Here is a 25,695-nt window from a genome sequence, read left to right on the forward strand (position 1 = left end):
GCATCCTGTTTTTGTTAGCCCACCCTTGCAACCTATCCAGGTCTTTCTGCAGTCTTTCCCTCCCTACTAGCGTGCCCACCTCACCCCAAATTTTGGTATCATCAGCAAATTTGAACAGGTTGCTTTTCACCCCGTCGTCCAAATCACTGATAAAGAAATTGAACAGTGCGGGCCCAAGGACCGAGCCCTGGGGGACTCCGCTGCCCACTTTCCCCCAGGTCGAATATGACCCGTCCACCACCACCCTCTGAGTACAACCCTTCAGCCAATTAGCAATCCATCTGACTGTGTAGGCATCGATGCCACAGTCGCCCCCCTTCAGGTAGTTGAACACTGCTATTATATCACCCCTGTCTTCACTTCTCTAGACTAAATAAGCCCAGCTCCCTCAGTCTTTCCACATAAGTTATGTGCCCCAGCCCATTTTTGTTGCCCTCTGCTGGACTCTCTCCAAATTGTACGCAACCTTTTATAGTTGGGGGACCCAAAACTGGACACAGTACACCAGATGTGATCTGACCAGTGCGGAATAGAGGGGAATAATTACTTCCTTGATCTGCTGGCAACACTCCTACTAATGGAGCTGAGTATGCTGTTTGCCTTTTAGGGCAACAAGGACACACAGTTGACTTGTATCCAGTTTATTGTCCACTGTAACCCCCAGAACCTTTTCTGCAGAGCTGCTGATTAGCCAGTTGGTCCCATGCCTGTACTGGTGCGTGGGATTGCAGGACTTTGCACTTGTGCTTGTTGAACCTCATGAGATTTCTTCTGGCCCAATCCTCCAATTTGTCACTGAATCCTAGCCCTACCCTCCAGCATATCTACTACTCCCCAGTTTGGTGTCATCCGCAAACTTGTTAAAGGTGTGGTCCATCCCATCTTCCAGATTGTTGATGAAGATGTTGAACAAAACTGGCTCCAGGACCAGTTTTCTTTGGTTTGGTCTCTCTTTTCTTTTCCTACTTGTGGGTATTCTGGTCTAGCTGCCTAGAAAATCTTGTACTTTTAATAAATTATGGAGGAATTTTGTATTTCTGCATGATAGCTCCATAACTTGCAATCACAGTATTTCATTATTAACCAATAGATTGTAATCCAGGAGGAAGATAAAATGGCTTAAATATGTATCTGTTCATTGGCCGGTGAGTGCCCTAATCAAACTCTGCTGGAATTACTAAAAAGGATTCCAGTCATGACTGGAGTTCAGTCGAAGTACTTGCCTGTCCACTAAGAATTAGAATAATTTGTCATAGTCTTGGCTCTGATTTATGTCTGAGCTAGACTGCAACCACTGACCAACCACTGCAGACAATGCAAATTATTTTTGGTGTTATCTTTCATCCTGAACCACCCATTCCATTTCTCTTGAAGCGACATATGTGGAATTTTTTGATTTGCAGTATTTGTCAGTGGGTTTTTAAGCCCTCCTTGGGGCCATTGGGTGTTGACTGCAGCCAAGCCTGGGGATTTTGACTGGGGCATGCAAATGCTCCTACTGGGATCAAAGCCGAAGGTTGCTGGCTAGAGGGTTTTGCCCCTCTGTTCAGGGTCAGACCAATTACCAAATTTGGGGTCAGGAAGGAATTTTTCCCCTATGGTCAGATTGGTGTGGGACTTTTTTGCCTTCCTCTGTCACTGGGGTATAGCCCTCTACATAGGATCTCTTGAGCTTATATTAATAGCCTTTTACAGAACCAGAACAAAACAGTTCCCCTGCTTTACCTGTGGCAGGTTAGGGTGTTTATGTTGTGTTAGGGTGTTATGTTGTGTGTTAGGGCGGATGGTAGTTTTACAAAGAGTTTAGATGATGGGTTTGTATGGGATTGTTTGGAGAGGGATGGTCCTGCCTCAGGCAGGGGGTTGGACTAGATGATCTTTGGAGGTTCCTTTCAGCCCTACTTCTCTGTGATTCTTTCATTTTATAATTTCCACTGGCAATCATCATGGCAATTTATTAGCAAGTATTCATGCATGAGATAAGTGAATATCACTATTTTATAATGCAGTAAATTCAGGTAAAGTGACTTGTGCAAGGCCACAGAAGGGATCTGTGCTGCCACCAGGGTTAGAACAGTAAGTACTTCCTCCCTCTGCTCTCTCGTGCTCCTGTTAGACAATATACACTTCCACTCAGATGATGTTTTTGTGTAGGTATGCCAGCCCCCTCAAAGATAATAGGATTGAGCAGATATTACTGAAGACAAAATAATTTATGAGTTGAATTTGCAGGGTTGGAAGGAAAAAAACTACTTGTAAACAGAGATGCTTGATATACAAGTCATTGAGATGTCAATATGGAACCAGACTGCGTCTCTCTTCAGAACAGAACTGCACTTAAAATGTAGCTCAAAATTTAGTTGTTTCATATACAGGTTTGGCCTTTGTGCTGACAGAAGTGGGATTACTGTTGCTATACTTTATGTTGCCAACTTTGTGCAAAAAGTAGTTTTTTTTCTCGATGCATCTAAAGACCTATTGATAACTTTCTTTTTAGGTATACAAAACTTGGCTATGCAGGAAATACAGAACCGCAGTTCATTATTCCATCATGTAAGTAATTTTTGCCCCAGGTTCTCATGAATAGCATTATTCACAAAGTGTTGAGTAGTAAGTAATTTGCTTTCCAGCTCCTGAAGGGACACAGTTGGCAGAGCAGTTAAGGAATGAGTTTGAGTCCCCCACCCCAACTTGTACTGGGCTTCTCCCAGTTGACCTGCATATAAATGTATAAATGGTATATTTGCACCTTACAGACTAACTGAATCACAGCTGTTTAGCATAAACTTTTGTGAGAACAAGCTCACTTCATCAGATGCTTTTTCACAGCGTCTGATGAAATGAGTTTGGGCTAACAAAAGCTGTAGAGCTCTGACTTAGATTTACACTTTGCAGATCAACTACCCTCCCTTCTGCTTGACTTCAGACTAACGTGGCTAACTACCTCTCTCTGTTAATGGATAAATGATCATGAGGGCTGAGGAACCAAAACTGGCTGGATGTGATGTAAGCTATCTCATTCCCTTGGGTGCTGCTGTCTGCAGAAACAGTCATACCTTAACCATGCCTAACCAGGCTCAGGAGGAACTTTGTGCTTCTTCCGGCTCCTAACTCAGCCTTCCCAATTATCTTTGTCTATTTGACAAGTGATATTCAGTATCTTAGTATCCTTGGCTAGAGTATAAATGAAGGGACCTCCTTGTCTCCAGTTTTCCAGGACTGTTGCTCATTAAATCAGCTTCTGGTTGCTGTGATAAAGACGTTCAGAGTAAGCTCAATTTTCTTTCCATCTCAACTGTTTTTTTCTGCCGGGACTCTGGCTTATGGAATACAAGCTACTTTCCTCTCAACCTAACACCCTCATTGAAACTTGGGGAATTTGTGGAAGGCCTTCTGTCTAAGTACTAAATCAGCAGTACCACCTGGTTGTGGTATGTATCCACCTTTGAGGGAGACTCTAGAAAGAATAAAATAAAATAAATGTTTAAAAAAATTGTTCAGCACTGAAAGTAGTATTTTTACTTTTTTAAATGTGTGTTTCCTTAGTCTGTTAAAATCATCATGTTGTCTGGATCTGTTAACCGTTTTGAACATCCCATATTAACATTAGAAATTTTTAAATCTTAAATTTTATGCAGTGGAATTTATAGTGGACTACATGCTACTTTAAATTTTGAGATACTAACTACCAATATCTATCTCTAATTGTTGCAGTACTGTATTTGAAAAGGTTTACGGAATTTTATCTGTTAATCTGGAACTTAATTTTCTAACATCTAGGGGTGCACCCATAGAGATTTCTTGGGCCAATACCAATAGCCGATTTTTAAGGAGGCATATCGGCTGATACGGATCCAGTTTCCGATACGCAGCCCGGTGGTTTGAAGAGCAGTGTCTGGCTGGTAAGTCTGTTGTGGGGAAAGAGGTGGAGGAAGAGAGAGGCTGTGGGGGGTGCAGTTTGAGGCCCCTGCAGTGAGGGAGGGAACGTGGCAGGGGCTGGGGCAGGTGCTGCCCAGCTAGGGCTGGATGGGGTGTGGAACAGAGCTGTGGCTTGTCTGAGGGGTGCAGGAAGGGGGCGGGGGGACAGCTCCCATCCCCAGGCACCTCTGCCTGGTGGGGGATGGGCCGTGCTGCGCTCGGGGCGGGCAGCGGTGGTGCTGGGAGTGGGGCTTCAGGGGCGTGGGGGCAGGAGCCACCCCAAAATTCACCGTAGCCCTCCCAACCCCCCTTTTCAGCACCACCACCACCCGTCCCCAGCCCAGCCCAGCCCAGCCCCTGCCGGGAAGAGCCTGGCGCCGGCCTCAGCCCACAGGAGCAGCCACCCTGCCCCACGCAGATCTGGGGGGCATGCACCCTCCCTCCCCCCATGCCCTCCTGGAGTCCGTGCAGCAGCAGGAGCTGCCCGCACCCCCCTGCGAGCCCAGATGAGCCATGGCTCCGTGCCATGCCCCAGCTGGGCAGCGCCTGCTCCAGCCTCAGTCCCACTCCCTCCCTTACCACGGGGGCCTTGATCTGTCGTCTCCCCCGCCCCACATCTCTTCTCTTCCCCCTGCCTTTCTACAACAACAGACTTACCAGCTGGATGCAGCTCTCCAAGTTGCTGGGCTGTGCACATACACAGGGCATTTCTTGGCCACATTATTGGCTACATCAGGCAAAAAAAGCCAGTTTCTGATATAATCAATTTTTTTGTAAATTGGTGCTGATCCGATATCGGACCGATGCATCGGTGCACCTCTAACATCTACAGGGTTTTTTTTGGGTTTTTTGCCTGCCTTGAAAATGGAATTTTTTTAGACAAATACTTCAAAGGTAAGGAAATACTAGATATGCCCAGAGTTCCAAAGAAGTAACTGGAGAAATGGTTTCTACCTCAACCATAGTGTAGTTGTATAGTGCTATGTAGCTACCTTGAACTTAAAACTTAAGTTTTAAGACAAAATTAAACACTAGTTTGTAAAGCTATGCACATGCATTGTACAGAGTAAATAAGATTTTGCATATGCAGCGAGATAAGAAATATTTGCTTTAAACATTTATAGAAACCAGCAGTTCATGAAAGTAGTCTGTTCATGAAGTTTTTGATTGGGTTTTGGAAACGTGTTCAGGCTCTGCAGTAGTTCTTAGTTCCATTATTCTATACCCTGTGTGTTCCCTACAGGCAGGTGTGTGTGTGTGTGCCTGGCTGACTGGAACAAGACTGTACACAGCTTGCATCTTACAGTAGTTTGTTCCATTTTTATTTAGAGTTTGCCTCATATGTTTTTTGTTGCCTACATCAGCCTTCAATTAGTGATCTTAGGGATAGTTTCTTTTGGCTAATGGCAAGCCTTCCATAGGCTTCTCTGTTGGGCTAAAAATTGACTTCTTTCCTACCAACCAGGATAATACCTCAGTAACTTAACATTTCAGTGTATTCTTTCTTCATTTCTTTCCACCACTGTGTGCTTTCTCTTAATTCTCAACCTTGCCATTTCCTGGCTTCAAGAGGGTTTACTGGATTAGACCTCTGGAAGTATATTGTTCTACTGATGGCTGTAGTGTATAACAGAACGCTGTTTTTGTTGTTTTGTTTTGTTTTTAAAGCGATGTATGGTCACAAAATTCTATCAAAGTTAATCAAAGATGAACAGTCACATCCCTGTGTATGGCACTGGAAATGTACCCTAACAGGCTAGCTATGTTGACATATTTAAACTAGCAGAGGAAGAAGCTTTACTTTCTTGCATAGTATTTCTCTGTTGATAAAGCATTTCACTTCTTATCTTTAATAGATTTTTATTTATTTAGGTATTGCAATCAGAGAGTCAGCCAAAGTAGGTGACCAAGCCCAGAGGAGAGTAATGAAGGGAGTTGATGATCTAGACTTTTTCATAGGAGATGAAGCCATAGATAAACCTACCTATGCCACAAAGGTAAGAACACAAAAGGAAATGTCATCATCTTTCAGGAATCTCTTCATTATTGATGGTTATTTCAGATGTGCCCGACAGCCATTTAATCACCATTTTCTGAAGTTTGCTGTCACTAAGCAAAGTTTGTGAAACATCAATACATGTCCCCTGATTCCTTTGCACAGGCTCATTTCCTCAAATGTGTCAGGTTTTCTTTATCATGGTAAAGGGTACTTTTTGTGGTGCATTAATATTCAGCATATACTGAACATTTATAAGAAAAACTAGCCAGTTGCCCATCAAGAATGAATGAGGGGTGGGGGTGGGGGTGGGATGGAGTGCCACCACCTAACGCCCCATGCTGCCGCTGTTCTGTCTTTTGTAGGGAGTGGGGTCAGGGAGCCGAGGCCAGCACTGCTGGCCTCAGCTCCCTGACCCCCTGTCCGGTCCTTGGCGCAGCTTGCTGGGACCAGGGTGGGGGACCCCCTCCCTCCGCCCCCCAAACCCTGTCCTGTCCTCAGCAGAGCCTCCCCTCTGTCTGGTCCTCCCCCCCGCGTCCGGTTCTTGGCGCGGCTTCAGAAACATGGTGGTGCTCCCCCAAGCTTAGAGTGCTCTTATTGGCTGTTTCCGTCAGCCAATCAGAGTGCGAATAAAGTGTTACGGACAGACAGACAGACAGATGTAGGCTCTTATAATATTAGTATAAGAATAATCATTTATAATGTATGCTACTGGGAAGGTAAGCACTTACTGTATGCTGGGCACTGATGCTGCCTTCTGTTAGGAACCTTTGGGTGGCTTGGTCTTCATTCTTTTCATTTATAGACTGAGAAACGCATTACCAGGGAGGACAAGTCTCATCTCTGTTTTACCACTTGAGCTACCTGTTGCACAGAGAGGTGAAGTGATCTTCCGTAGGTCAGCAGATAGAATAATGACAGAGCCAAGACTGGAAAGAACCCAACTCTCCTGATTTGAAGTCCAGTGTGCTATCCATGGTCAGAATCACACTGGGAGATCTGGGAGCAGAAGATGGCTTAAAATGTTGGCTTTAGTTTAAAATTAGAATGGTAACAGCATAAAGTTTCTTGCTTGCACATCCTATGCTAGGATTTTGCTTCTCAGGCTGATTTCTGTTGTTGCCTACTGGGTCACATGCTGAGCTTACTTAAGATGTTGGCATACCTCTGTTGTTTTGCCTCAGTGGCCTATACGACATGGTATTGTTGAAGATTGGGACCTCATGGAAAGATTCATGGAGCAAGTAATTTTTAAATATCTTCGAGCTGAGCCCGAGGATCACTACTTCTTAATGGTGAGTAATGGGGCTGCATAAGAAAATATTTCCACAAATGAAAGGCTGGATAATATTCCAAACACAAGTAGACTTTGTTATAACATATAAAGCCTAGAAGCCTTTTTTTTCTCTCCAACTTTTCATTTCTTTTTATTGTGGTTGAAACAATACATAAAATTTCATTAAAGGGAGGTTCCAATAAATTTCTGAAGCAGGCTTCTTGGCTTCTGACTTTATTTTTTAAAAGCTTAGGCATCTTGATTGAATTACAGATGCTGCGTAAAATAATTGACTGATTTTACTCAAACAAAATAAAATGTTCGGTAAAATAAGGGGAAATGTTACTTAGCAACGTGCTGTATGTTAGCAATTGCACAGTTATGTGAACAGCTTTTATTGAAGATGATTTCAGTTACCTAATGCAAAATGTTTGTTTTTAAGCAGTAGTTTTTCATAAGGGTAGATGAATATATAATTGATTTAATAAGGGAGCACTATTAAGTAGTTAAGGTCTCAAATTGGATTTACCTTGAAACATGCCAACACTGAACTTTAAGTTATTCAAATGGTTTGGCTGGAAGAGTGGTTGTAAAATTTGTGATGCTAATGTAGTTTATTATAGTATATAATTGTGTGTAATCAGATACATGGACTTCTGCAAAATAATTTGATTGTAGTTTACTTTAAAGCAACCCTATAGTACTTTTGGTACTGTTTTTGTTGGCAGTCCATTCATTTCCAGGTAGGAACAGATGGGACATGAAGAATTTTTAGAGGCTAAGTTTACTTCCTGAATATAATGTAGACTGTGATTTAGACTCTTAGACCTTGGTTTTGCAAATGCATACATTGTGCTTAACTTTATTCGTCTGAGTGGTTTGGTTGAAATCAATAAGGAACTCCATAAGTATATGCAAGCTTACTCTCAACAAGTTATTTCGTCCTAGATTCCCTAGGAATCTAAACTATGCCACAATCTAAACTGCATAACTTAAATCGATTCTGCCTCAGGCATTTCTGAATGTCTGTACTTAGCCTATGAGTATTTGTAGGTCAGTCCATTATGGGCACAACATGATACCATTACTCATATGTATAAAACCAAGCTTTTCCAGATAATCAGTAATTTATAATAATTAAATTTAAAGAAATTTTACCATGTTGTGGGTGGTCAGGGTTGTCTGCCACAGATTATACAGTTCTTGTCTCTGTACCTGAGACTCCTTTGGGGTGTTTTGAGTGAATTGATAAACTGAAAAATTCATTTACTGTTGTATTGAGCCAAGTTTGATAAAAGCGCATACTGTGATAGGTGGTTAATAAAGTGGCCTTTCTTTACAGACAGAACCTCCATTGAACACTCCAGAAAACAGAGAGTATCTTGCAGAAATCATGTTTGAATCTTTTAATGTACCAGGACTTTACATTGCTGTTCAGGTGAACAAAGTGAATCTATCCTTCTAAAGTACAGTATAGCTGCAGTATGTAAGCACATGCCTAAAATGTTTGAAGCAGTATTTTTTAAAGATTAAAATTTAGTTTGTCTTACCCATATCTAAATATTAACTGTTTCTTATATAGGCAGTATTGGCCTTAGCTGCATCTTGGACATCACGGCAGGTTGGAGAACGTACGTTAACAGGAATTGTCATTGACAGTGGTGATGGAGTAACCCACGTAATTCCTGTGGTATGTAGTAGAACTGTTTGCACAAGTGTGAGAATTTCTTCAGGCTTGAATTAAAAGATGAGTTGTTTTTTTTTCTGGACTGAGTGCCTCTTAATTGTCACTGAGGGAGGGAGTCGGGGAAAAGGAACATTAAGTATGTTAAAGTGACACTGTCAGCCTAATTTAGGACTAAAATTTAGCTAATGCCAATAGAAATTTCTGCAGGAATGAGACTATAAATACAAAAAATATTTAAAGAATTTTTAACTTTTATAGTGGTAAGAGTATACAGAAAAAGGGAGCTTTTCTAATGAGTCTAGACAAGGTGTGAATTATGCCATGGGGAAAAAAAAAGTTTCAGTTGAATTAAATAAACATGATTATAACTCTCCTTTTCCCTAAGATCAATATTTTTTTATTCCCCTCTATGTTTCCAATCTAATTTTTGTGGCCCTGTATACACTTTATATATTTTTTGGAAAATGAAGTGGATTTTTTTTCTATTTTGCAAAATAAGGTAAAAGTTCAGTACCTCTTGAATAGATTTTTTTTTTTTTTAGGGGAGTCCGTACTATTGAAGGCCCTGAAGAAGGAGCCCCTATACTTTATACCAGATTCATATGTTTGTATAAGTCCTGGTCGTACATCCTGTCACATCCCAATTTTTGCTCTATTTAAATGACTGAATATTTGTTACTGGTGCCCAAAAATTGGAAGGCTAGGCAGTACTTCTGGATTTTCCTTCATGCAGGAGAAGTGACTCCATATTTGCCATCATGTCTATCATGATTCTGTATATTTTAAAATCCATTTACAAATTGTGTTTTTGGTTGTATATTTGCTTTATAAGTATAGAGTTGTTACTTTCCATTGCAGTTTGGAGTATTTTATATATGGGTGATACAACAGCAAATTTATATAAATAAATAGTCATTTAAATAGTCTGTTTGAAATGGACTTAAGCCTCTTGGGATATGAAAATGTAATAGTTATTTTACTCCCTCTAACTTCTGTTCAAATTATGGCATCCCATATATTTGCATAGCATATAATGCATCTGAACGACATTTAAGTACTGAAGTGTAGTGTAGGCCAGTGGGCTCCTTTAAAATGTATCGCAGTCTGGTAATTACATGTCCTTGCAGTGTTTGCTTCAGTTGGCAAAAACTGGAAGTAGTGAAGAAAGTTTTGCATGTGCAGTAATAAATATGTAACTGTAGTAATCATTGTTGCATTTAACATAACTGTCCATGGTGTCCCCTTTATTCTTTTCTCCAGTTTTCCTCTGGTCTTTAATTTAATCCTGAAAAAGGAGGGGGTGAAAAGGAAAGACATTGCTTTTTTATACTATGTTTAATGTCCGATTTCCCTTCCCTTTTTTTAATATTGTATTTTGTTTTTGTTTTTTTGTCAACTTTTTCTTTCCATTTTTCAGCATCTCATAGGACTAATGCTTGTCCTCTTCATGAGTATATTTTACTTTTGCTGACCATTTCTGATCAAACCTCTTCACTGGGGGTCTTCTTTGTCTTTAACATGCACCTTCACCTAAGATCATCCTTTTATTTATCATTTAGCATATTAGATAAGAAATGTCACATTTGCAAATGGTTATCAGTCTGATAAACACAAGTAGCATCTAGCATATAATGGCTTTACAAATTTGTATTGTGGATTTGAAGGGGATCACTTGAAGGAGTCGGCATCTAAGATTCTTTTTTTGTTAATTAAAATTTAAAATTAAGAAGCTGCTTGGTAAAAACTAATGTTTTGACTCCGCTGATAACTATCAATACTTCATACACCACTTTTTTTCTAAGTATCTTTTTTTCCATAGGCAGAAGGTTATGTAATTGGAAGTTGCATCAAACATATCCCTATTGCAGGTAGAGATATTACATATTTCATTCAGCAGCTCCTAAGGGAGAGGGAGGTGGGAATTCCTCCTGAACAATCTCTGGAGACAGCAAAAGCCGTAAAGGTAAAATCTTTTTAAAAATCTGCTTTTTTTTAAAGAGGATGATTTTTTGCTTTAAAAAGTTGCCAGTGACCGCTTAAAAATGCAGACCTAAGAATTGTCTAGTTAACTTTGCTTTTCCTTTCATTTATTGAATTTTTTGACAACATGAGGGGGAAGGGAAGAAATAAGAATAATTGGCAATTAAGTCTTATTCTATAGAATACATTTCAAAAGAAAGCTGACATTTGATTAGGCTCTGAACTTGGTTCAGATTTTAGTTATTTTATTTAAAAAAATCTATAAACATTTGAGCTTCTGAGTTTTGATTATCATGCATAACATCAGTACAGTCACCCAGTTCTGATCCTGCTGTGAGAGGCATGCAGGTGTGAACCCTTTTGTCCTTAGAAACCAGTGATTATATTGAGATTTCCATCTAGAGCCCCATTTGAAATCATTTGTGGGATTTGGGTCTTAAATACTAAACTGTGGGAACATTTCCTGACCAGCCTGTTTTCAAAGAAGGATTGAATGTAGGAGCAATATTTACCAAATTGGAGTGCCTGATTAATAGACTTAGACCTCGTCACATTCAGTTCCCCAATTACATTGTTTTCAGTTTGCCTGAAATATTCTTTACTGTACTGAATAATGGGGGGAATTTTTTGGCAATTTTTAATTCATTATATTTCTTTACAGGAAAAATACTGTTATATTTGTCCTGACATAGTAAAAGAATTTGCTAAGTATGATGTAGATCCACGAAAATGGATCAAACAGTATACTGGCATCAATGCAATCAACAAAAAAAAATTTATTATTGATGTTGGTTATGAAAGGTTTCTTGGACCTGAAATTTTCTTTCATCCTGAGGTAAGAATTGTTGCCTAATATTGCTTTATACTAAGTTTGAATGGAAGGGAAAATGCAATATTCTTGGTGCCAGAGCACCACCTTGTGGAAATAAGATAGCAATAAGTCTGGAAGGGCTGGATGACTTTATAGTATTGCTGTATGTGGAAGTTGGTTAAAATCTCTTGGTTTTCTTCAGGATCTATAAAAGGGTTAAGCCTTTTAATTTGTCAAATGCACATTAAAACAGGAAAACAGCTACCTGGAATCTCACATGACTGGGATAAGCAGGCCTTTCTATTTTTCTGCTTTTAAATATGTGTTTGCTGTTTTAACTCAAAATATACAATATATTCAGTAACGTAGTCAGTTCCTTGGATATCACTCTGATTTTCTAGCAACATGCTTGCACTGTCTCAAGTCTTGGACACTTAAGCATGTATTGCCTTTTAGATGATTAACAGGGCCAGTGACTCAAGTTTTAATACCGAAATCAGTTTCTTTTAACATACTTGGACCTGTTTAATGTAACCACAGATTTTTTTTCTAAGCCTAATTAATAAGCAATGTTTCTCAAAATTACATTAAAAATGTTTCAACATTCAACGATTTTTAATTTTTCTCGGGATGTGTCTCATACACAGGACTCTGTACAAGCAGCTTTATCAGGCACCTGACTAGACCTTTTAAACATACACCATAGAATAATAGAAAATTAGGGTTAGAAGGAACCTCAGGAGGTCACATCTAGTCCAACCCCCTGCTCAAAGCAGGACCATCCCCAACTAGATCATCCCAGGCAAGGCTTTGTCTAGCCAGGTCTTAACCTCCAAGGATGGAGATTCCTCCACCTCTGGGTAAACTGTTCCAGTGTTTTACTACTCTCCTAGTGAGAGAGTTTTTTCTAATATCTAACCTAAACTTTCTTTGCTGCAACTTGAGCCCATCGCTGCTTGTTCTGTCATCTGCCACCACTGAGAACAGTCCAGCTCAATCCTCTGTGGAACCCCCTTCAGGTAGTTGAAGGCTGCCATTAACCTTTCCTGCCCACCCCGACTAAAGAAGCCCAGTTCCCTCAGCCTCTCCCCAGAAGTCATGTGCTCCAGCCCCCTAACCATTTTTGTTGCCCTTTGCTGGACTCTCTCCAATTTGTACACATCCGTTCTGTAGTGGGGCATAGTACTCCAGATGTGGCCTCACTAGTGCTGCATATAGGGGAAGAATCACTTTCCTTGATCTGCTGGCAACAGCCCTACTAATGCAGCCCAGTATACCATTAGCTATCTTGGCAACAAGGGCACATGGTTGGCTCATATTAAGCTTACTGTCCACTGTGACCCCCAGGTCCTTTTCTGCAGAGCTGCTGCCCAGCCAGCCAGTCTCCAGCCTAAAGCAATACATGGGATTGTTCCGTCCTAAGTGCAGGACTTTGCACTTGTCTTTATTGAACCTCATGAGATGTCTTTTGGTCCAATATTACAATTTGTCTAGGTCTCTCTGAATCCTAACCCTCCCCTCCAGCACATGTACTACTCCCCCTAGCTTGGTGTCATCTGCAGACTTGCTGAGGGTGCACTCTGTGCCATCTTCCAGGTCATTGATAAAGATATTGAACAAAACTGACTCCAGGACCGGGTGCCAACTAGATCTTGAGCCAATGATCACTACCTGTTGAGCCTGATGATCCAGCCAGCTTTCTGTCCACTTTACAGTCCATTCATCTAATCTGTACTTCCTCAGCTTGCTTGCAAGAATGTTGTGGGAGATCTAATTAGCCTTGCTAAAATCGAGCCTTGCTTAAACCACATCCACTGGTCTCTCTTTATTCACAGAGCCAGTCATCTCATCATAGAAGGAATCAAGTTGGTCAGGCATGGCTTGTCCTTGGTGAATCCTTGCTGACTGTTTCTAATCACCTTCTCTTGCAAGGGCTTAGAAATGTATTTCTTGAGGATCTGCTCCATGATTTTTCCAGGGACTGAGGTGAGGCTGACTGGTCGGTAGATCCCTGGATCTTCCTTTTTCCCTTTCTTAAATGTGGGCATTATATTTGCCCTTTTTCAATCATCTGGGACCCCTCTCAATCTCCATGAGTTTTCAGAGATGATGGCCAGTGGCTCTGCAGTCACATTGGCCAACTCCCTCAGTACCTTTGGGTGCATTCAGTCTGGCCCCATGACTTTTATATGTTCAGCTTTTCTAAATAGTACCTAACCTGCTCTTCTATCACCGAAGGCTGCTCACCTCCTCCCCAAACTGGGAGCTGACCTTGCCTGTGAAGAGTGAGCTGAAAAAGGCTTTGAGTACTTCAGTCTTTTCTGCATCCTCTGTCACTAAAGATCCATCCTCTGTCACTAATGAACCATAGGATTGACAGTTGCCTACCACTTTCTTCTGGAAGCACATTCAAAGTGCTTGGGAGCTGCATGCAGTTTTCAAGCCATCATTTGGCCATTCCCATTACAGATGAATATCACTGTGACAGGGAAGCTGGCACTTTTTAGGGCAGTTGAATCCAGCCCCAGTTGTGACTAATCTAGCAGCTTCCTGATGATGTTTTGAAGTTAGAAATTGGGTGATACCTTAGAGATCACTTTTATCATTATGAAAAACAACAAGTGGTTCAGTTGAGAGAGTTGCACCTATTTATATGTGGGAACATGGTATTGGAAAGGACTTCCTACGTCACTGAGTCTCTTGCTGTCACAAGTGACCACATATATAATCTTCCTAAATGTTTATCAAGCCCCAGCTTAAAAAAAGTCTGTGTCTCTTGCCTTCTTTGTTCTGTTCCTATTGCAGAACCTTGCTGACTTGCACCTTTTCATTTGTTGTCTAAATTTTATCATGACTGCTTTAAATGCATATCCTATTTATTCTTGTGCCAGCCTTAACCTTTAGTTTAAATAGCTCTCTCCCCTCCTCCTGCCTCTCCTTCTTGGTATTTACTTCCCAGTCTGCTTACAGAAAGCTGTCACATTCTACCTTGGCCAATGTTGTGCTAGACCAGTGACTTTCAACCTTTTTTCATTTGCAGACCCCTGAAAATGTCAAATGGAGGTACAGGATCTCTGGAAATTTTGAATGGTGGTGCAGACCTCTTTGAATTGTTAAGTGTGGGTAGTCACATACTTTTGATTGATCATAGTCATTTTTCATGGACTCCTTAGACAGTCTGTGGACCCCTGAAGGGTCCATGGACTACAGGTTGAAAACTGCTGTGCTAGACCAAGCAATCCAAGCTCTCTTAGTCTCCTCGTGTCAAATTGGCTCTCCATTCTCCTGATCATGCTACTAGCCCTATTCCAGTTTTGAAGGTGTTTTTAGGTGTGTGACCAGAATTATACACAGTACTTCAGAGGAGCTCTTACCAGTGTTGTGTTTAATCATTTTAATATTTTCCTATCTCTAATGGAAATACCTCAGCTGATGAGTTCTAGGATTGCATTTGCCTTTTTAATGACCATGCTACATTTTATAGCTTATAGTTTGTCACGGGATGATTAATACACCAATGTCTTTCTCCTTTACTGTCATTTTCAGCTGTTGAGCCACCATTTTATACCTGAAACTCTTATTAAATGTGTGACCTCACACTTTGTACAGTTAAATTTCCGCTCTACCTCAGGCTTCGAGGTTATATATCAATTTTTTTATACTGTGATCCTTTTCCATATTGACAGTGGCATCCAACTTCAGGCTAGTATTTTTGCCAAGTTTCTAAACGAAAATAAATTTAGTTCTAAAACCAGTCCTTAAGGAACTCCAGTAGTAACTGCCCTCTAATCTAATTTCATTTACAACACAGTCCTTTTATACTGTTCCTTATCCATCTCATGGTTTTGGACTAATTCCTGTCTTCTCCAGATTAATAATTTTCCCCAAAGCATCATATCAAATGTTTTATTGAAGTCCTGGTAGATTTGATATATGGTAGTCCTCTTGTCTAGAATATCAGTTATCAGCTGCTTCTTTGGTACAATCTACCTTTGGTAACCCCATCTTGCATTTAATTTATTTTTTCTCACCTCCATGCAGTAGTGACAGGAGAAAATATTATTTGGGGGCCTGGGGGTGCAGTGCAGGGTGGTGTGGGGTCACCCCACCCTCCCACAGGGCTGTTGCAGGGCCAGCATGCGACAGGGACACTGGATGCAGCGCTGCGGTGGTGGGACTGGAGTAGCAGAGCTCCGTTTGGTGGGGGCTAAACCCCATTAGCCCCGGCTTTCTGGTGCCTATGCCTCCATGTCAAAGTTTTTTCTTTCAAATATATTCTAAAGCCTTGCATACCATTTAGGTCCAGATTTAAGAAGCCTTTGGTTTTTCCAGGCCACTTTTTCTTTTCCTTTATTAAACATGAGTACTACATTTTTTCTGTTCACTCACCTGGTTACTATCCTACCATCCTTGACTTTACAGATTTATTAAAATATCCTTCTTACTAGGCTTTCAAATCCATATGCTAGTTATGTAGATATTCTGGGGAGGAGATTATCTGATTCCCCTTGCTGCAGTATGTTTAAAATATGAATTTTGCTTCAACCTTGGATGTGGTAACTTCATTTGTTTGCATTCCCATTCACTGTTCTGCTTAAACTTCGACGATTTTAATTTTTTTACAGTACTTCCGAAGATATATATAAAGTGCACATGCTTGAGAACACTGTATATATGCACAACTACCAAATATACAACCTTTAGTACAGTCAATTTTTGACAGTGTAATGAATGATTTGGAGTTACAACAGGCAAATAGGACTTTATGGAGGGATGTGGCGAGTGCTGTGAAGCCTGTGTTTTAGTACATCAGGAGAATGTTTTATAACACAACAGTAACGTTATTTTTCTTCTGGTCACTACATAACATGTTCCATAAGCAGAAGTACCCTCAGCCCCAATTAATTTTTTTTCTTAGCATAAAAATGCTGGTGCAATCAGGGATGTTAAACATACTTTAAATAACTACCCATTTAAACTCTTCTAATTATCAGTTAATCTTTTAACTGATAACACTAGCACCCATGTGTTGCAACTAGTCCCTTCCTTCCCCTCTTCCCCTTCTTCTCCCTCCTAAGTCAGCAGTTCACAGCAGGGAGGGGGAAGCAGAGCCACATGTTGCGACTAGGTGCTTTCCTGGGGCACTGTGCCACTTCCCTTCCCTGCCAGACTGCATCCGGCACTAAACGTTAACTAATGCATTAACAGTATAAGTATATTTACCGTTTAATCTTTCACAGCCCTAGGCGCAACATATTCATGCAAATAAACTCTTTAGGGTCCTGTCACCTGCATTGTCTCTTCTCTTCTTTGCCCTGCCCTGCCAACATGTAATCTGAGTGTCTGTTTTCTACTTTGTCTTAGTTTGCTAATCCAGATTTTATGGATTCCATTTCGGATGTAGTTGATGAAGTTATACAGAACTGTCCCATTGATGTTCGTCGTCCATTATATAAGGTATGGTCCTTTTAGGTTAAGACTTAAGTAACTTTACCTGAAAATTAAATGTCCAGGGTCACATCGCGACTATTTAAATATGCAGATAGCATTGCTCTCTGGCATGAGATGTGTAAGCTCTAGACTAGAAAGTGTGACTAGAAATAAACTCCTTGTGGAAGTCAAATAAGTCATATTTCACAGTGAAATGCAGCTTATTATCTACTGCTTTGATTTTTAAAGCAGTTGAATCTGCCCAACAGTAATATGAATTGAGTAAGTGTTGTCTCTTAGGAACTAATGGGGTGAGGTTAAGTAACTCGCTCAAGCAACCAATGGAATCTGTATCAGATCTGGGATTATAATTTAAATTCTTATTTTGTTTTCATCTCAGGCTTCCAGACTGTTCCCATATCTAAGGGTACTCCTATAGTAACTTCCACTAGTAACTTCCCCTCATACTTTGGTTTTAAGGTCTCTATTGTGTGGTAATCTTGCCTCTTGTTACTCGCTGCCCCCTCTTCCCCCTTGCTCCCACTCTTAAAGCCCTCACAGCTACATCCTGAAACGGGTTAAAATACATAAATAACAAAAAATATTAATCTGACTAGCATTTAATATTTTGTTATTCTTCCAATATGGTTTTTAATCTTTGAACAAAAAGATTTCTAAACTAGCTAAGAATAGCTTCTGAGCTGATTAACCCTGTGCATGTGGATCAGGCCTCAGCCAAAGAAGTCACATCAATCACCAATTTACTAGTATATGAAAGTGGAGGTGCGGATCAACACAACTGTAGCTACAGTACTATGGATACTTTTTCTGGATTTAAGGTGTGTGCTTGCAGTGAGTTTTTTCTTAAGATTGGAAGGGCACCTTTTACTGTTCTGTTTTACACCTCTTCAGTAGTGTAAATGATCATAAAAGGCTACATCACTGGTTTGTTTTACTCATGTAAAAGATGATGAGTTTTCTTTCGTGAGTTTTGTAAAAAGGAGGTTTGACTTTTCATTGTTGATCTTGAATGTATTTCTTGTAGGTGTCGAATGAGATGGTGGTATTCAGGGTTTCAGTTACACTGAAACGTTGAATTTTTCAATGGTTGTATGCGTGACATGGTGCTAGAGAGAGCTGGTAGAGTAGGCATACATTGTGCCTCAAGACCAGTGTGGAAGAAGCATCTTTTTATCAGCACCATGTGGAGGCTACTGTCATCAGTGCTTGTGAAGAGATGCTTGGATTCTCTGCCAGGAAACATCAAGACTGGTTTGATGAGAACAACCAGGAGATCCAAGGCAAGCAGAAGGCCTTTTGTGCTTGGCAAAATGACACTAATTCCAAGCAAAAGAAATTGAATCTCCAACAAACCAAGGCAGAGGTCCAAAGGAGGACTCGCGATATGAAGAACAAATGGTGGGAAGATAAGGCGAAGGAGACTCAACATCTTGCTGACATCCATGATATGTGCGGTTTCTTCAGTGCCACCAAAGCTGTCTGTGGTCTGAGCCCTTAGGGACTAGACCTTTTGAGTCATAAGGGAGGAGGAGACCTGATCATGGCAAGGGGGAGCTATCAATGCCTGTTGGAAGGAGCATTTTGAAGACCTCAGAAGAGATTTTGCTGTTGACAGGAGTGTTCTCAACTCCATCCTGCAATATGCAGTCAGAGATGATTTTGGAATCCCTCCAACCCTTGTTGAGATGAGGTAAGCCATTAAGCAGATGAAGAACAAGACATCTGGAGCTGATGGAATCCCTGTTGAAATCCTTAAACAGGGAGGAGAGGAGCTCACATTACAGCTCCATGCCCTCTTCTTAAGGATCTGGAATGATGAGGAAATCCCAGATGACCTCAGGGATGCCATGATTATGACAGTCTTCAAGAAAAGAGACAAGTCCGGCTGTGGAAACTACAGAGGAATCACCTGGTTGTCCACCCCAGAAAAGATCATTGCGAGAACCCTCTTGAACCATCTCCTTCCACTTGCTGAAGAGCTCCTCTCGGAATCTTAGTTTGGGTTTAGGGCATCAAGAGGTACAAATGACATGATCTTCAGAGCTTGCCAGCTGCAGGAGGAATGCCAGGCACCACATAAGCCTGTCTACATGGCCTTCTTTGATCTCACAAAAGCTTTTGACTCTGTCAGCCAAGAAGCTTGCGGAGGATCTGAAATATGGAGGCCTGCTGAAATTTGTCACCATTCTCTGCCTGCTCCGTGATGGTATGTGAGCGGTGGTTCTCAGTAATGGATCTATCACAGATCCCTTTGAGGTTAAAATGGGAATTATGCAAGGCTGCATCATTGCTCCAACACTCTTCTCAATATTTCTTATTGTGATGCTACATCTGACCACTAACAAGCTTCTAGTCGGAGTGAAGCTAAACTACCGAATGGATGGTAAGCTGTTTAACCTCGGGCAACTCTGAGTCGAAACCAAGAACACTCAGACCTCAATCATTGAGCTCCAATATGCTGATGATGTTGTAGTGTGTTCTCACTCAGAAGCAGACCTTCAACCACCCATTGACATTTTTACCGAGGCATACAAGAAAGTGGGACTGGCGCTTAACATTCAGAAGATGAAGGTCCTCCACCAACAAGCTCCTAATGAACAGTTCTCAGTTCCAGCAATTCAGATCCACAGTGAAACGAGAATGTTGAGCATTTCCTGTACCTTGGAAGCCATCTCTCACAGAAGGGTGACATGGATGAAGAAATCCAACATTGCCTCAAATGTGCAAGTGTAGCCTTTGGACACCTGAAGAAATGTGTGCTTGAAAATCATGACATCAGATCTGAAACCAAACTGGTTTATCAAGCAGTTGTGATCCCCACATTGCTGTATGGAGCCAAGACATGGAGAGTATATAGGAGAAATCTAAAGTTGTTCAAGATGTACCATCAACACTGTCTGTGGAAGATTCTCTGAATCCAGTGGGAAGACAGGTGCACCACTGTTAGCGTCCTACTGTAAGCAAACACTGTGCGTATTGAGGCGATGATCACCCAACATCAACTTTGTTGGGCTGGCCATGTCATCTGGATGTCTGACTTCAGACTCCCAAAGCAAGTTTTATATTCTTGTAGCTCAAGGTGTGCAATCAAGAGGAGGGCAGAGAAGGCGTTTCAGGGATATCCTCAAGACCAACTTAAGAAAATGCACATCAATGTCCACATATGGAAGACTATTGCCCAGGACTGCCCCAAATGGAGGAAGAGCCTGCTGCAGGGATCTCTGTACTTTGAAACCTCATGACAACAGCAGGAGATGGACAAGTGGGAGCAGCAGAAACAACATGTCGTCTAGCACTAATCAAATCAAGAATCCAGTGCCACCCACCCCACATGGAAACTCACGTCCAAGCTGCAGTAGTCTGTTGATCCCAGATAGGCCTCATCAGCCATCTTTGGACATACAGATAAGAAAATCGTGGAAGACAATCATCCTCAACAGTGAAGGATTGCCGAAGAAGGGCACAGTGGGACAGCTCACCCAGGGATGGAAGCCTGAGAGTAAAACTTGAGTTTGGATGCAACAGAATGGTCTGTTTTCCCAGGTCTACTTAAGGAGAGGTTCAAGACTGTTCCTGCCTTGCAACTGTTGTATAATTGATATTCTAGCTGGCTTTCACCGTTCCCCCCCCCTTTTTTCTGCTCTGTTTCCTTTCTCTGTTCCTTAGCAATATTGACTTCAAAATCATAATAGCTTCTATTAAGATGGTTAGCCAGAGGGAAACAAGTGAAGTTGGGAGGAACTTGACTTGGGTTCTGCAGAGAAAATTCTTTCCCTGAGTTGCTAGGTTATTAAATACTCTTACTTCCCTTAGTTTTATAAGACCTAATGGACATTCTGGCTACATCAGAGTTGAAAACCATCTCCACTTTTACAGGCTGCCTTGCCTCTTGTGATCTTTGTCAGTAATAATGTAGCCACTACAGAGATTAGTGCTAGACGACTGTTAGTCTCAGATGTTTCCAAGATTACCTTTATTTGGCTGAAAATACTTTATGAGGGCTTAAAACTGGAGCTCACCTTATTTGTTGCACACCAAAGCTTCCTTAATATGCTGTCTGAGTGGTGTTAAGAGAGCAAGGGTCAAACATCCCAGGCAGGTGGTGCAATTATGGATAGAGTTACAGTAATTGCACAGATGGGCACCATGGTCTTGTTTCATTCTTTTAGAACTTCTTTGCTTTAAATAATATTGCAGTTTATGTTGGCTACAGAAATTCACTGTGCCATCATTCTGACTTGATTATTTGATCCCTTTCATCTCTTGTTCTGTTTTTTTAAATCTAATCTTCTTCAATTTTCCCCCAGTTGTCTTGGTTGCCATAGTTTAATTTGAAGCAGTATAAGATGACCAAGGTTGTATTACCAACTCTGATATGTGCCCATCTTGGCCAATAGGAAGGATTGCAAATGTAATGTGGTTGCTAGCCTTATCATTTACTACTTTTATCAGCCTCTCTTCATTCTCAGCTAGTAATAGCAAGTGGCTGGCCAGGGTAATAAATGGGACCTGGGGCCAGGGTGGAGAGCAGGACAGAGCTGTGGGCGGCTCACCTGGGGGTGGTGGCTCCCTACCACTGTGTGTATCACTAGGGGAGGCCTGGGCAGCATGTGGCCCCCCAGATGGGTGCACGGGGCAAGGGTGGATGCAGGCTGCCTGCTGCGGGCTCGGGGCTGTCCACCCTGCTGCCTTTGCACCAGAAGCTGCATGCTGGCTGCGAGTCCCCTGCCCTTCTGGTAGCAGTAGCAGCAATGAGTTGTGCCTCCCACTGCTGGGCAGCAGGGGACATGGTACGGTCAGTATGGGCCTCCCAGGGCAAAGGCAGCAGGGCAGAGAACCCCAGGCTTGCAGCTAGCAGCCTGCATCTGCCCTCACCCTACTTAACTCTGCTCCTAAAAGCATCCCTACGCTTAAAAATGGTGACAGCTGCACTTGAACTAAAGCTCATTTGACAAGCTTTAGTTCAAGTGCCTCTGCTGCCATTTTTAAGCGCTGGGACACTGATCTCCTGGACGAGCCACCTGCGGCTCCATCCCACTCCCTGCCCTGGCCCCGGGGTCCCATTCACTGCCCTGGCTGTGCAGCGCCCCTAGTTCCTGCCTGTGCCCCATTCTCTCCCTCACCATGAGGGCTTCAATTTGCACCCCGCACCCTTTTCTCTCTTCAGCCTTGCCTGCAGGGAACTGCTCTCCATGCTGCCTGGTTACATTCTTGTAAATCGGTTATCAGATCAGTATCAGCCGATATGCTTAGTGAATAATCAGGTATTGGTATCGGCCAAGAAAATCTTTATTGGTGCACTTTAAATCTTTAAATGTAGTGAATTAAATCTAGTTTTAAATAGTTTTAATAGTGAAAGTATCAAACCTTCTTAAATAACTCATTAAAAATTGTCTGGACAGTGGCCAATATTTGCGAGTCCACCTCTAGCCATGGATGTTATCACAGGGCTTGTTATGGGAGGAATGGCACAAATTCAGCCAGGATTCTGAGGTTTCCAGCCATCTCCATTTAAAAAATATTTTGTCTTGAATTTCTACTTGGGCCAGCAAATGAGATGGCAACAGTGAACTTAGTTTAATGTCTTAGTTTAAATTGAAAAATGGAGTTTCAGGATACAACTTTTCCCTGTTGCTGCTTTAGAGGATTTGGAGTATATGTGAGTCCAAGTTCTGTTGTCAGATTTCAGCTGTCAACCTCCCACCTCCTAAATGAATTTTTATTCTAATACCTAACTGTGTATCTAATAAAATATTGGCATCTGAATGTGAGTCATGTTCTCCTAAGCTGTAGATACCTTGTCTATATCTATGGTACATGCTAAAGGAGAGTTTTGCTTATATGGAATGGTATAAGGGTGTACAGTCTTAAATAAAGATTTTGGGTGGTGATTTAAATTTTTTTTTCCTGAAGTTTTATAAAATTTCAAGCTATTTTCAAACCCTTTATGAATGTGGCTTAAAAATGCACTGAATGAAAGGTAGGTGGCACTGTCTGACTATCATACTGTGGAAGTCTGGGATGTCCAGTAACCAAGTATGAAAATCTGTGAGTTGCAAATGAAGAGAATGTGTATTGCAGTGGTTCCTAGTTTAATTGTTAGATTTGAAGTTATTTTCAATTTGCAGTTGTAACTGTTTGCAGTTTTAGCAATGGCATGACTTATGAAACCATATTTGGGAAAGAAGAACTTTGCTAATTGATGCTTCAGCAAATAGCAGATCCACAGTTAGCAGTGTAAGGGGTGTGCAGAGCAGGGATATGCAGGTGCTGGCCAGTGGCTACTTGCAGGCCATTAGATCTGAATCGCATCATTCTTTCTCACTTGAGTTATTGACTAGAGGGAAGGACAGGCAACTTCTGCTTTTCCTCCTATTTAGAGTAATATGGCCCATGCTATCAATAGGATCATTGAGAGAGAATAAACCTTCCCTTTCTTTTTCTAGTGTAGAGAAGAGCTCCTGTCCCCTCTTTATTCCAGGACATTTAACTGTTTGCTGTTAAAGATGATTGCCTTTGTCTTCCCTGTGCTTAGAAAAGAAGTTCTCACAACTCCTGGCATTCCTTCTGCTCTTGTTTGCCTCAAAGAAAATGATGGATGGAACAACCCAATGAGCAAATACAAATAGGGGAATGACAGTCTAGACTGCAGTATTTCAAAAAAGGACTTGGGGATTATAGTACCTTGCAAGTTGAATGAGTCAAGAATGTACATTTGTGGCAAAAAAGCCAAACATATTTGGGTGTATTAACAGGATTGGGGCATACAACTTCTGGAAGTGATTCTTCCATTGTGCCTGTGCGGGCCAGGAGCGACCCGAGCCCTTTTCCGTGCTGCATGCGGGCTGTGGCCAGCCGCCCGGGCACGCCGGGTCGGAGGGGGAAGGCCGTCGAGCTGGAATTAGGCACAAACGCGTATCGGTAGTTTTAAAGATTGTTTACTTACACCGAGATGGCAGTGGTGTAGGCTGGAAAGCTTGCTTGAGTTGCGGTTACAGACAGAAAAGAAAACAAAACTCGAACCTGCAGGGCACGAGGGTACGTCGCAATGGGTTTCGGCGACGGGAAGATAAACCTGCAGGACTCGAACCCGGGTAGAAGAGCTCTGAGATCGGTCAAGGATTCACACAAAGTGTGCTAGGCTCCGTGGGTCCGGTTCTTTTGCACGCGGGAAGGGATACGTCTGGGCTGCGATCGACGACGGGGAGAGGCTAGAGGGTGATCAGACCTCTGTTGCCTACTTGAAATGCGCTGGGTCCGTAAGGATCCGCAGCGCATAGAGATCTTCACACAGCGTGAAGTCTCCTCCTCCCTTGTTCGTGGAGTCCTCCAATTTGGGCGGAAACCACTCAAGCCTTTTATACGGCTAGCAAGCCAATCACTAGCCGCCACGTGTGAATAATTTAGAACTGGCCAATAATGGGACTCGAATTAGCATACAAATGGCGGGAACTCTTTGCAACGAGCATTTCTGTGCTGCAGCAAAGAAATGCACCCTGCAAAGAAAGCTTCAAATTGGCGGGAAATTCTCCCTTGCACCGGGGATCTCTTTTGCAGCAGAAAACTCCACCGTGCAAGGAAGCTATCATTTAGCGGGAACAATTTAGCAGTGCCGAAGCGCACACAAACAAAAATCACACGCTTTGGGTTGTGACAGTGCCCAGCACTGGTGGACTCTACTTTTGTCCTTTGTGGGTGAAGACAACCGCATTCAGCGGGGGGGGAGGGGAGGGAAGAAGAGAAAAAAGAAGTGGGAAAGGAAAAGAGAAAAGGAGAGAAAAGAAAAAGGGAAAGGGAAAAGAACGAAGTAGGGTGGAGGCTAGGTCACATGAGTACATAGGTGATTTGCAAGTCTGATCTTTGCTTTAAACAATCTGCTGCAGCAGGGGCAGCACTACTAAGGTCTCACTTAAAGTACTAAATCCATTGTTAGGCATCATACTTTGAGAAAGATGTAGATGAATGGGGAAGGAGGCCAGAGGAGAGCAAGAAAAATGGGAAGATGGGAAGAGCTGGGATTATTTAGTCTGGAGAGAAGACTGTGTGGTTGTAAGTGTGGGTGGGATTTGGTGGGAGGTGGGGCTCCTGGGGCAAATCCCCAGTCTTCAAATATGCAAAAGATTGTTATAAAGAGGATGTTGATCAATCATTCTCCATGCCCACAGGGGACAGGACAAGAAGTAATGGTCTTAAATTGCAGCAGGTCAGATATTAGGAAGAACTTTCTACCTAAGGTAGTTAAACACTGGCATGTATTACCTAGAGAGGTTGTGGAAGTCTTAAAGCACAGGTCATGCTTTAGATCAGTAGTTCTCAACCTTGTTAGACTCAAGGCACCCTTCAGAAAATGTCAGCTCTTAGCTTTCACTTGTTCTATTATTTTTCTTAGAGCAACTCTTCTGTTGCACAGAGCTCAGAAAGATTGCAATAGAACAGAGATGGTTTTGATCCTATGGATTCCTATTCAGTATCTGTTCTCATTTCTGAATCATGTGTAGGTGCTTGCACACCTAACAGTGCTGATACTGCACTGCACCCTGTGATGCCCCTAAGGATTTCATGGCACCCCTATGTGC

The 25,695-nt window shown here is 41.9% G+C and overlaps 1 protein-coding gene across 6 annotated transcripts in view; it reads left to right on the plus strand.

The window, feature by feature from the left end:
• Positions 1 to 25,695, plus strand: part of ACTR3B (ARP3 actin related protein 3 homolog B) — a 41,830-nt gene that overhangs the window by 4,944 nt on the left and 11,191 nt on the right. For 2 of the 6 annotated variants that reach the window (XM_025200469.1, XM_025200474.1), the window contains exons 2-9: positions 2,498 to 2,553; positions 5,791 to 5,915; positions 7,099 to 7,209; positions 8,533 to 8,628; positions 8,773 to 8,880; positions 10,697 to 10,840; positions 11,519 to 11,692; positions 17,033 to 17,125. In XM_025200469.1, coding sequence (XP_025056254.1) covers positions 5,844 to 5,915; positions 7,099 to 7,209; positions 8,533 to 8,628; positions 8,773 to 8,880; positions 10,697 to 10,840; positions 11,519 to 11,692; positions 17,033 to 17,125 — 798 coding nt within the window. In that variant the 5' untranslated portion in view covers positions 2,498 to 2,553; positions 5,791 to 5,843. Of the gene's footprint in view, positions 1 to 2,497; positions 2,554 to 2,962; positions 3,007 to 3,051; positions 3,432 to 3,780; positions 3,903 to 5,790; positions 5,916 to 7,098; positions 7,210 to 8,532; positions 8,629 to 8,772; positions 8,881 to 10,696; positions 10,841 to 11,518; positions 11,693 to 17,032; positions 17,126 to 25,695 lie in introns of those variants that run through there. The other 4 variants (XM_025200470.1, XM_025200472.1, XM_025200471.1 and 1 more) reach the window with 4 other exon arrangements.

The sequence above is a fragment of the Alligator sinensis genome, unplaced genomic scaffold (assembly GCF_000455745.1).
Source record: "Alligator sinensis unplaced genomic scaffold, ASM45574v1 scaffold599_1, whole genome shotgun sequence".
Lineage (NCBI taxonomy): Eukaryota > Metazoa > Chordata > Crocodylia > Alligatoridae > Alligator > Alligator sinensis.